This window comes from Somniosus microcephalus, chromosome 7, assembly GCF_052327205.1.
Source record: "Somniosus microcephalus isolate GS21.2 chromosome 7, FLI_Smic_1.0, whole genome shotgun sequence".
Lineage (NCBI taxonomy): Eukaryota > Metazoa > Chordata > Chondrichthyes > Squaliformes > Somniosidae > Somniosus > Somniosus microcephalus.
This window is the reverse complement of record NC_140993.1, coordinates 155,974,309-155,987,397: the sequence shown is the minus strand read 5'-3', so window position 1 is coordinate 155,987,397 and position 13,089 is coordinate 155,974,309. Positions and strand designations below refer to the sequence as shown.

Here is a 13,089-nt window from a genome sequence, read left to right as displayed (position 1 = left end):
ATGGACACAAGGTCCATTTTCTACAACTATATATGATTCATTGAGGTTTGAAACAAAACAAAATGCATGAAAAACAAATAAATTGTGCGAGATAAAAACAGAAAGTGCTGGAAATACATACTAGGTTAGTCAGTCTCTGTAAAGAGAAAAGACAGGCTATGACGTTTTGGGTATGCACCGCTCATCAGAACTCAGGAGAGTGCAACCCTGTATCAGACCATCATATCCTATCTTTTCTCATTACAAATGCTAACTGACCTGCTGTGCATTTTCATCATTCTCTGTTTTTAATTTGACTTCCGGGTTTTGCTACTTTTTTTTCTGTTTTTAAGAATTGCATGAGGTACTTCTTATAAAGAAGAAAATTTAAATAACCCAATTACAGAACCAATTGCAAGTGAATCATAGGCTTTGATCTGATTTGGATTCATTTTCCCATGAACTTACACAATCCAGTGTCAACAGCTATAGGTTAATCCACAAGTTAGAGGAAAAATAATGGATACCCAGGAGCAACAGCAGCAGTGACCTGAACGAGTGACTTATGTGATGTCATCTTTTATGCGAGTGAAGCTCAGTTTCTAATTCTCATTGGAATCCAAAAGAAAAGATTGAAGTTGTATATTCCATTGGCCACTATTTGATTGTGCCATAATTTAGTAAAAATTGTTCCTGATTATTATTTCTAGTAAAACCTATGGGTGCTAGTATAAAATGGGCAATATTGAATTAGACATCCATTATACACCACGCCCGATTTTCTTTTCCATTGAAATCAATGGAAGGAAAAATCAGACAGGGCGTGGAAGGGGCGGCCAATTTGGTATCGCCCATTTTACACTATCACCAAAGATAAAATTACTCCCTCTATTGTTTAAAATGCTTTGGGACTTTGATAGAAATAATGAATATGGGGATCTTTTAACACATAGTAACCAAATCTTTAAGTCATTGCAGGGTACCTATAATCACACAATACACTGTTGTGAACTTCACTGATTTTAATTCAATTTTGACTCTGGTACCTTTTGTTGATAGTACTCTGTATCACTAATGACAATTACATTCTCACAGAAGGATTAAGCATTGTGGTTTAATCACTGCAAGTCTATCCAGAAACAAGCAACAGGTAATTACCAGTAAATAGTATGGCCAGTGTATATTACAGACAAAAATAACACACTGTTACAAATTTTACCCTTTGAATAGCATGAATTGCACTATTCTGATGTCTCTAACCTATGCACATCGATTACATTGGCTTGGAAATGTATGGTGTTATCATCATATAATAAAAAAATGAAAACATCTGTGACCACTGTAAAACCTACATACATTATACAAACCTTCATGCAAATGAATCTAGGGATGGTGTTAAACAAGGCTTTTAAACTATACACAGAATTATCAAAACAGTTACTCATCAAGTATATTGTAAGTAGTTTTGCCTACTTTTTAATTTTAAAGGGGCACCGTATTCGTGAAAAAGGCTTGCAAACCATTTATTAATGCATATTCACACAGTGACATTAATCTCATTAGAAGTACATCATTATGACAGTTGCACTCAATGATGTCAGGGTAAAGTGGCAGATGATTCTTCCCCCTCCCCCAGCAAAGCAAATTTGCAAAACATTTTCACAAAGACAATACCCCTTTAATATCATTTCCCATTATGCAAGCATGTGCGCCAAGTAACAGGAAAAAGTAATGAAGTGAAACAAAATCCAGCACGTTGACTTCATCTTGTTCCTTCATTAAAGAAGAATTTCAAAACAGGCCTAGGTAAAATTTCTAAAGCAAATAAAGACAACCCTAAAAAATTTTAGAAGAAAAACAACTGATAAGTGACAGTACGTTACAGCATGAAGAACACAGAATGAGATTTCCTTTACACATTACAGCTAAAATGATCAGCTGGAAAAACTTACTGAGCCAATGCTCTGCACTGTTAATACATCCATACTTGGTGGCCAAATTCTGCAAATATATTGTGAAGAATTCTGAAAGTGCAAAATATTTTGTAAGAAGGAAACACTGCTGTACTCATAACTTCTATAATGGTGAATTAATGTGAAGAGTGTATGATGAGGGCTTTTTGGAATGGAAAGGTCACAGATCTTGAGACCCTCTGTAGGACAGGCTGAAGCACCTAAAGTTCTGCATACTGAACAGCCAATGGAAAGCTTGGGAGAATTTCTCGTAGCACTTTGGGTCATGTCTATCCATAGTTACATAACACTGAACATTTAAATATATATTTATATAGAGAGTTGTAAAACATTACAATTATAAAAGGAATATAAGCTTCTTGTTCCCTCATTCCACACAATGCTAATAAAATAAAACTGTATGTGATATTTCCACCATGGCTAGTCTGTTATGAAATGAACCTCCAATGGAAATGGAATGTGCTTTGCTTTGACCTCACAATGTAAGCTGTTAAAATAAAGCTGTTATTACTAAAGATTAAAATAGTTGTCCAAATAAATAATTAGCGGGTTTTGAGTTGATGAAAGGAGGGAGGGGGCAAGGCACTGCCTTCTGTACTGAAGTTCTCGTGGATTTCCTCTCCACTGCTCTGGGGTTCTTCCTGAAGCTGAACACTTGCTGATTTCTCATTGTTGCTGACCCCGGTTTCTAGAGGAACTGTGAAAGCTTTATTATAAAATTGACCAACAGAACCAGCAGGAAGATATGTTTGATCTTCAAATATGTCCTCTTTCTCCTCTACTTCATTCTGGTTGCTGGGTGATGGAAGCATGCCACTTTGCTGCAGGAAGAAGTTGTTTTTGGTCTCAATCTCCATCAGGCCATTTCCACTGAAACCTTGATCATTTTCCAGCTCCACCCATTCTTTTATCAACTCTCGTGTCCGATTAGGTCTCCACCATTCAGAATTTGAAAAATGCTTATCAGGTATATGATTGTAATTTATCACTTCCTCCTTTGGGCTGTCACCACTTGTAATGGCTGCGCTTGCAGTTGGACCCCTGGAGTCTATAAGTACAGCAGGTTGTGCTTCTTTCGCCTCCCATGCAGTCATGCCACTAGATTCGTCCTCTGGCTCAGTAGAGAACACATTTCCCAAAATAGGCAATGGAGTAGATGCCATGTCCAGTGCTGTGGTGTCAATGGTCAACAAATCAAGAGTCCTGCCCTTATTTAGCGCAATGGGCTCAGAAGTTTTAATGTGTTCAGAAAAAGTCTTCAGCAGTGCAAACATTCTATCTACATCCTTCCAGTAATTAGTCCAGTCTCCAAGGCTAAGGCTATAATTATGCCTGTGTTCAAACACGCTTTCATCCACACTGTACAAATTTTCAAGTCCTTCCCAGTTGATATTTTCTGTGAAGTTTGGCAGTTTGAGTGGATTAACCTTCCCATCCATCCCATAGCTGTCCTCTGCTGGCAGAAGCAAAGATTTGAAGTAGATTATTTTCACATACGGCGCCGCCCATAATTGCTGAAGCACTGCGTTTGCATGCAAACATGCACCTGCTCCAATATCAACTGGTTGTTTAAAGCAAAATTAGAGATAGCTCATCCCACCACACAAAGACTTTAGCAAAGCTGCACAGCAGGAACAGATTTAAAACACACATCAGAATTTTAACATAGGCAACAGGGGAAGGAAGAGAAATAATGATAGACCACAGGCACAAAACTCACTGTCAAAAAGAGATTTCTTAAAGAAAGTAACTCTCATTTTGATTTTGCATACAGTAAACACAATATAAATTAAAAGGTAATTTTCACCTTATCTGATATTTCTAGCTGAACTGCCCTTAATATTTCATTACATTGCAATCAAATAGCATTTGGAAAGCAAAAGTGTTGATATTTTTATTAGTTTAAGATAATACGGAATCGCTCTCTCACACACACACACACACACACACACACACACACACATACACAGATATATGCATACACATACTCTATTTCAGTTATTTGCAAGTCCTTGTTTTAACACAAATTATATTTAGTAGAAAAATTCCTCCACCAAAATCCAATCTCTAGCTCTAATTCATTTAATTAATACAGTAGAGAAATATCTCAAAACTGATGTTTACTACCTATTGACAGATTGATAGCAACATCTTATTACCATGCAACCACATCAAGGTTGCCAGAACCATTGGCTAAAGCACAGGACATAGCAAGGATCTTGTGTCTCCACATAACCAAGGATTCTATGGGAATTATTTTGTGAGTGATGACATGATTTTCATGCTGACAGTCTCATTTTGAAAATATAGTTGATGTAAAAGGCTGGTTATATGTTAACGCCAAGTTGTATTTTCTATAGGATGAATTCAGTATTGCAGAGTTTCTGGAAATGTACTTAAAATATTACGGGCTGGATCCAATCAAGTAATGTGTCCAGTTATTATGCGCAGCTAATAATACTTGTGCAATTGGTCAAATTCTGACCAAGGTTTATCAAGGCCAGGAGAGAAAACAGTACTGTGGTTCACACAAGAGGGATAATAAACATCTTGGGAGTAATTCTGATTTTGTGTAATAGTGTAAAACAGGTGATAGTGTATGGGCAGCCCATTTTACATTTCACTTCAATGGAAATAAAAATCGGGAGAGATAAAACGGGCTGCCAACTCATTATCACCCATTTCACACTATCACACAAAGTCCAAATTACCCACCTCATGTTGTAGGAATGAACATGTCAGAGGAGGATGTTGAGCAAAAGGTAAGGCACCAACAAAAGAGTAAGATAACATTAATCTGTCCACACCATCTCATAGAACCATAGAAAGTTACAGCACAGAAGGAGGCCATTTCAGCCCATCGTGTCCATGCCGGCCAACAAAGAGCTATCCAGCCTAATCCCACTTCCCAGCTCTTGGTCCCTAGCCCTGCAGGTTACAGCATCCCAAGTGCACATCCAAGTACTTTTTAAATGCAGTTAGGGTTTCTGCCTCTACCACCCTTTCAGGCAGTGACTTCCAGACCCTCACAACCCTCTGGGTGAAGAAATTTCCCCTCAAATCCCCTTTAAACCTTCCACCAATTACTTTAAATCTGTGCCCCCTGGTTTTTGACCCCTCTGCTAAGGGAAATAGGCCCTTTCTATCCACTGTATCTATGCCCCTCATAATTTTATACACCTCAATAAGGTCTCCCCTCAGCCTCCTCTGTTCCAAGGAAAACAAACCCAGCCTATCCAGTCTTTCCTCATAGCTAAGATTCTCTACTCCCGGCAACATCCTTGTAAATCTCTTCTGTACCCTCTCTAGTGCAATCACATCTTTCCTGTAATGTGGTGACCAGAACTGCACGCAGTACTCTAGCTCAGGCCTAACTAGTGTTTTATACAGTTGAAGCATAACCCCCCTGCTCTTGTATTCTATGCCACGGCTAATAAAGGCAAGCATTCCGTATGCCTTCTTAACCACCTTATCTACTTGGCCTGCTACCTTCAGGGATCTATGGATATGCACTCCAAGGTCCCTTTGCTCCTCTACACTACTCAGTGTCCTACCATTTAATGTGTATTCCCTTTCCTTGTTAGCCCTCCCCAAATGCATTACCTCACACTTCTCCGGATTGAATTCCATTTGCCACTGTTCTGCCCACCTGACCAATTTATTGATATCTTCCTTCAGTCTACAGCTTCCTTCTTCAGTATCAACCACACAGCCGATTTTAGTATCATCTGCAAACTTCTTAATCATACCCCCTATATTCAAATCTAGGTCATTGATATATACCACAAAAAGCAAGGGACCTAGTACTAAGCCCTGCGGAACCCCACTGGAAACAGCCTTCCAGTCACAAAAACACTCATCAACCATTACCCTCTGCTTCCTGCCTCCGAGCCAACTTGACACTTTGCCCTGGATCCCATGGGCTTTTAACTTTGTGACCAGTCTGCCATGTGGAACCTGATCAAAAGCCTTGCTAAATTCCATATACACTACATCAAACACACTACCCTCATCTACCCTCCTTGTTGCCTCTTCAAAAAATTCAATCAAGTTTTGTCAGACATGACCTTCCCTTAACAAATCCGTACTGACTATCCTTGATTAATCCGTGTCTTTCTAAATGAAGATTTATCCTGTCCTTCAGAATTCATTCCAATAATTTTCCCACCACCGAGGTTAGGCTGATTGGCCTGTAATTACTTGGTCTATCCTTTTCTCCCTTTTTAAACAAGGGTACCACATTAGCAGTCCTCCAGTCCTCCAGCACCACAGGGCCTCTGCTATTTCCAAGGATCTATGGACCTCCACTCAATCACCTGAAAACAGTGATTTAGTGTACAGATTTAACTTAAGAGAAGCAGCATGTTAGAAACTGCAGGCTCATCAACGAGCCAATGATAGACCTGTGTCAACTAATAACATCCTTCATCTATCAGAATTCTCCCTTGTTGCTCTCCTGGTTTGGACATTGAATGCAGTCTTCTCCATGGCTGACATCTTCTTCACATCATTAAGCCTGGTGTGGACCTGTACACTGTAATATTACATGCATCCCCTGTGTGGCTTCATGTCTGTACTCCCTCCTGACCATGGGTTTGGATATTGCTGGGCATTATCTCATCCATCAAGAGGCTCATCTAATGTCAACCATAGCTTGTGTGTAATTTTCATAATAAATGCCATTTTTCCATCAGCCCTGTTGTTGGTACTACTGCCCAGTCATGAGTACAGGCCTAAGCGGTTTCATTTTGATTCATCTCGGTGTCTTTGAACAATCTCTGACGTCTGGGTGGGTTTGATTGTTTCACTGGTAAATAAACTGTCTCAAGTGCCTTTATGTTTGACAGTCTGGAAAGTATCTTCCTTTCCTCCGTGTCTACATAACTAGGGATTCTGCTTTTTACATAACTATAGAATTCTGTAATTTGCATCCCTATATTCTATCCCAACACTGGGATCCTGTCTCCCCACAGTCATGTTCTTTACCCATCTGCAAAATGTATGATGACAAGCGATACACCAAAACCTCTTCTGTTTAGTCATCAAAAGCCTGGAACCCAAAACCAACCTGGTGACGAAAAGTTGCTGTTTCTTTGAAACCTGTTAGCTACAGCAGGGAACTGCTGGATCCAGGAGGTAAGTGCCTTTATACCTACCTCCTAGGTCCAACGTCCCTATCTAACCTACCCCCTGCGATCGGAGACCCCCTCGGAAGGCTTCCGATCACACCCCCAGGCCTCCCCACCCCCAACTGATGATGTTGAGGCCGGCCACGATTCTCCGGTGGCCAGCCACGATCTTCCCATCACCCATCCGGTCCCGATCGTCTCTCCCCCCTCACCCCCCGATAGTCTGCCCAACCCCTCCCCACCCGATCCTTTTAACAGTCTGGCCCGACCCCCGATCATCTGCCCGACCCCGCTCCCATGCGAACTCTCCCTCCCTCCTTTGTGTGGCCTAGAACCGCAGACCTACCCGCCCACAATCAGCCAGCCTCTCAATCTGGCTCGCTGCGAGCGGGAAGCCGAGGCCTAGCTTGCAAATCAGGCCCTGCTGTTAAAGTCAGCAGGGCCTGTGGGAAACCCTGCCTCTGGGTTCCCCGACCACCTCGGAGCCTCCCTGCCCCCTACCCGCCCTCCTCCTTAAAACCCAGCCTGTTAACTCTGTTTCTCTCTCTGTAGATGCTGCCTGACCTGCTGAGTATTTCCAACACTTTAACCAGAATTTTCCACTAAAAAACTGGGTGAGTTTGGAGCTTGGGTACAGGTAAATTGTTAAAAATGGGATTCCTGACCTGATCCCACCTCCAGCCTGCCCACTTCTGGTTTTAATGGAGGCGGAACAGGGGCAGGTGACCAACCCGCTCCCAGGGGACGAACATCAATTTAAATATTATAATAAGGCTGGAAGCCTCTTTTTTAACCTCCATTTTGAATTTAACTGCATGTGGATGGGTTTTGCACAATTCGTGAAACCTGGCAGTTAAACTGAGGCGGGGACTAGTGGATCCAGGAGGTAAGTGGCTTTATATCTACCTCCTGGATCCAGGGTCCCTACCTAACCCACCCCCCATGATCAGAGAACCCCTTACAAGGCCTCTGATTGCCTTCCCAGGCCTCCGAGCCCCACCATGGCGCTTCTCCCCCACCACTGATGCTGAGGCTGGCCACAATCCTACGGTGACCGTCCCCGATCCTCTCTCCACCCCCTCCCCCCGCCGATCCTTGGCCGACCTCCCTGCCGATCCTCGATCCTCCAGCCACCCACCCGCTGATTCATGGCTGCCGCCCCCCCCCCCCCCCGCCGGATCCCTGGCTGACCTCCCTGCCGATGCCTGGTCCTCCAGCCAACACCACCCCGCCCGCACCGATCCTCAATCCTCCGGCCACCCGCCCCCCCCCCCGGATCCCTGGTTGACTCCCCCGATCCATGGCCAACTCCAATCCCTGAACCCTGGCCGACCCCAATCCCCGACCAACTCCCCCCGCTCCCCGACCAAGCCCCCCGTGATCCCCACCCCATCCTCCCCCCAGACTGAACCCTCCCTCCTTCCCTCTCTGCAGATGCAGGCCTACCTGCCCACAGTCAGCCAACCCCTCAATCTGTCTGGCTGCGGGTGGGAAACCGAGGCCTCACATGCAAATCAGGCCCTGCTGTTAAAGTCGGCAGGACCTGCAGGAAACCCGGCCTCAGGGGTTTCCCGCCCACCTCGGAGGCTCCCCGCCCCCCAATCCGCCTACCTCCAGAAAATTCCGGCCATTTGTTTTAATTTCAGATTTCCAGCATCCGCAGTATTTTGTTTTTGCTTTGTTCTGAAATCTTTGGCACTAAAAATACAATCCAAGGATCTATCTGTCTGTTGAATCAGGAATCTGTTGATTTATGTGAACTAGATCTGAGCCTACTGCATTGGGCACTCGTCTATCAGTAACATATGGGGGTATGTTACTGGCAGAGAATCCAGCAGTTGCGGATCTGCTGCCCCTTACACACCCCACCCGATTTTCTTTTCCAATGGACGGGGTGTATAAAGGGTGGCCAATCTGCAATTGCCAGCTTTATGCCCGCACCCAAAGTGAACATTTTCCCCACAAGAGCTTTATCATCGTCTTCTGCATCATCGGGGAAGATTGGGGTTGATTTTCAACTTGCCACCAGGTGTAAAACTGACATTGCGAATCAACTGCCGCTTGATTTTCATTTCCATTTGAAGGATTTTGTAATTTTCAATATGGACTTCTAATAGTCGTTTTTAAGGAAAACTAAAAGGATGGGCTAGACACCCTAGATTATTCGCAAAAAATCAAAATTTGGTTAACACCAAAGTCAAGAACACAGAACTGTTAAACTTGACTGAAATCAGAAGGCATGCTGGGAAGCTTGACCAAGTTCAAAAGGTATCATGGATATTCTCATTGCTTCAGACTGTTGAAGACTAACTGCTGTGTTCAAGAGACAAGCTGTACTTTCAGGGAGATAAAGACAAGGTTAGAGATAAAGCAAACCATAACCAGGACAACTGTCTTCTCAAGCCATGAGAAAGAGCAAGAAAGGGGAAAAAAACATCAGCAAGCTGTTTTGCAGCATCAAAGCTATTTGAAAGTGATTGCCAGGAGACAGAACCAGAAGCAGTTCAAAGAAAATGTCAACGAATTAGACCCTCAGCCCCCGAAAGCTGAAGAATTGATCATTCTGAGTTTCGAGTTGTACTCCTGGATAAGGCTGTAAGCATCTCTATCTGTAAAACTGTCATGTCTTAATGTTAACAAATCCGATTATTTAGAGAAGTTTTTCAGCCTCGCTTGATTCTTACCTCTCGTACCCAAAAGAGTGAGAAAGAAATCCTTCACATTGATTTCAATGGAAATGAACATCAGGCGGTTTCTACAACATGTGGCCGATCCAGGTTGCCAGTTTTAAACCTGGTGCCAAGTTGAAATAACCCATGGCTTCTATGTTATTATGTTTATAAAAAACCTGTTTATGATTTTGATACACATTGCACACAGTGGAAATTTTCCCTCATGTTTTAAACTCTTTGGGGTCGATTTTGACTGCTTTTGCCTGGCATTAGCAGGACAGTCGGTGGCTTTACCGGCCTGTTAACACCGGTGTTGCTGGCAGCTCTATTTTGAAAGGGGCCTACCACCGGGTGCCCAAAGCACCTGCCTGTTTCAGGCCATAGGCCCATTTTAATATGGAAATCAGAGTCCTATGACGTAAATAGGAGCCCGATTGCCAATTTAGGTTGCAACTAGTCGGAGTCTGTGCCGTGCACATTCTGACCAGTTCCACAGACCACGGAGCACAAGTGGCCTACCAAAGATAAGGGTCAAATTATTTTTGTGGGCCCCGGAGCAGCACTGCTCCTCCAGGGTCCACAAAAATAAACCGGGACGCTGCTGCCCTTGGACCCCACCCTCTGATCATGAACCGCCAACACCCACCCACCTCCCATCCCCACCCCCCACCCCCGCCACCCACCCCCATCCCCCACCCCCCCACCTGTAGCTTACCTTGCTGAGGCTGCTTTGGTTCAATTTTGAGGCCTTAGTCCATTGAGCTGCATTGGGACGTCTGTTTGATGCCCCACAACTGAGACCGGGGCCGCAAACCCATGGGGGTCACTTCACCCCCATAATGGGTGGCCAGCCAGTGCCCGCACTCAACCAGTCACCCAAAAGTCAAAATTAACCCCATTGAGTCCTCATGAAATTTCCTAAAGCCCGTATTTTTTGTTACAGTATTTACAAAGTGTGATATTAATAAAAGATGACACAAAAGCAAACTGAGAAAACCGTGTAACTTAGGAGAAGAAACCTAGACATATAATGAATGGCAGTGTGTGAGGTCCTGTTAGGTGAATGGCATGGCCTGTGAGAGTTAGGAAGATGGTCAAAGCTATAAAACAAAAACAAATCCAAAGAAAATCAACAAGGAGTAAGCAGGACAAATGACCTTTTAGCCTTGGTTTGGACAATCCTGGTGGTTTCTCCTTCGGAAAATAAGGCAATGAAAGATGACTAATGGTTAGACATGCAGGGCAAACAGAAAATACTGCAGCAGCAACGCGATGAACCTACACACTAAAAAAAAAAGTTTATTAGTGAAATGGACAATGTACGATGAGAGAAAGTGAAGCAAATCTGTTGGTCGGAATGAGCTGTATTTTACTAGCATGAACTGATTTATTCTCTCGTATTGACACCATAGAAATATACAAGCCCGGAAAAGACCACCATGGTTCATCTCACCATGCGTGCACTGTGCAATTTCCATTAAACTGGGATCAATATTACCTTTCTATTGACTGCTGACAGAACAAGAAGCTAAACTGAAGATATATCTATATATATATATAATAAAAGGATCGTGGTGTCTGTCTGTCTGTCTGTCTGTCTGGGGCATCACTCAAAAGTTATAGAGCGTAACTACACATATGTTATATCAAAAGAAAGCTTATGATTAGGGGAGTCTCATAGGCATATTTACTTTTTGGTCAGACAAAAATTGTTCGGACAAAAACGTTCAAAAAACGGACAAAATCCGCTCATTAGCGGTTGACCAATCCTACCGCTCATTAGCGTTGAGTGACGTGATGGTTAACCAATTGGGGAGCGTTTCATGGTGTTTGTGGGCGGGGCCTAATCCTTCAAACTGCCGAGCGGGAGCTGAGCTGAGGTGAGTGGCGGCCATTAAAGACCGGCCGGGCCTGAAGCTAAAAAAATGGTAATGGAGGTGAGGAAATTGTTGATTCATTAGTATTGATTCAGGAATTTCTCTCTCTCTCTCTCTCCTTCCCCCCCTCTCTCCCTCTCCTTCCCCCCCTTTCTCTCTCTCTCTCCCGAAGCGGGAGCTCAGCTGAGGTGAGTCGTGGCCCGAGAGCCCGGCCGGGCCTGAAGCGCTAGGCCACGCACGGTCACCGCGGCCTGCCTCTAAGTCCTTCCCCCCCTCTCTCTCTCTCTCTCTCTCCTTCCCCCCCTCTCTCTCTCTCGCTCTCTCTCTCCTCTTCCCTCTCTCGCTCTCTCTCTCTCCTTCCCCCTCTCTCTCTTGCCATTAGTGCGGGACCGGGAAAACCGGGGCTTTCCAACGAGCCGTCCCCGACCTAAATCGGACATGGGAGTCAGGAGCGAAAGGCCTTCCACTGCCGCCCGGCCAACTGGGTCCAAAGGCCCGCCTGGTTAAACATGAGGAACCCTGGGCTCGCTTCTGAGCGATGGGCACCCGGCCTCCCGGTGTCGGATATACTCCGTTCTGGTACCGAGGTGAGTCGGAGGGAGAGGAGAGGGGGAGAGGGAGAGAGAGGGAGAGGGGAGGGAGGGAGAGAGAGCGGGGAGGGAGGGAGAGAGAGCGGGGAGGGAGGGGGAGAGAGAGAGAGCGGGGAGGGAGGGGGAGAGAGAGAGCGGGGAGGGAGGGGAGAGAGAGAGAGAGCAGAGGAGGGAGGGGGAGAGAGAGAGAGCGGGGAGGGAGGGGGAGAGAGAGAGCGGGGAGGGAGGGAGAGAGAGGGGCAGGGAGAGAGAGGGTCAGGGAGAGAGGGGGAGAGAGAGGGGAGAGAGAGGGGGGAGAGAGAGAGCGGCAGGGAGAGGGGGGAGGGAGAGAGAGAGGGTGAGGGAGGGAAAGAGTGAAGGGGTGGGAGAGGGAGGGAGAGCTCGCCTTCTTCCTTCCTTCGGCTGCCGCAATTCAAACTTCCCACCAACCTCACAAAATGGTGGCCGCCCTTCTTCACCCGCCGGGCTCTGAGTCCAGCCCCTTCCCCGGGGTGTCTTCCTCTCTTCTCTATCTCCTTCCCTCACTCTCTCCTTCACTCTCTCTCTCTCTCTCTCTCTCTCTCTCTCCTTCCCTCTCTCTCCTTCCCTCTCTCTCTCTGTCTCTCTCCTTCCCTCTCTCTCTCTCTCCGTCCCTCTCTCCCTCCTTCCCTCTCTCTCTCTCTCTCCTTCCCTCTCTCTCGCTCTCCTTCCCTCTCTCTCTCTCTCCTTCCCTCTCTCTCTCTCCTTCCCTCTCTCTCTCTCCTTCTTTCTCTCTCTCTCCTTCCCTCTCTCCTTCCCTCTCTCTCTCTCCTTCCCTCTCTGTCTCTCTCTCCTTCCCTCTCTCTCTCTCTCCTTCCCTCTCTCTCTCTCTCCTTCCCTCTCTCTCTCTC

General features: G+C 45.2%; 1 protein-coding gene across 4 annotated transcripts in view; it reads right to left on the bottom strand.

Annotated features, from left to right (window-relative positions):
• Positions 1–1,077: 1,077 nt before the first annotated feature.
• sulf1 (sulfatase 1) overlaps positions 1,078–13,089 on the bottom strand; it is a 601,332-nt gene continuing 589,320 nt past the window's right edge. For all 4 annotated transcript variants that reach the window (XM_085993124.1, XM_085993123.1, XM_085993126.1 and 1 more), the window contains one exon: positions 1,078–3,405. In XM_085993124.1, coding sequence (XP_085849250.1) covers positions 2,495–3,405 — 911 coding nt within the window. In that variant the 3' untranslated portion in view covers positions 1,078–2,494. The remainder of the gene's footprint in view (positions 3,406–13,089) is intronic.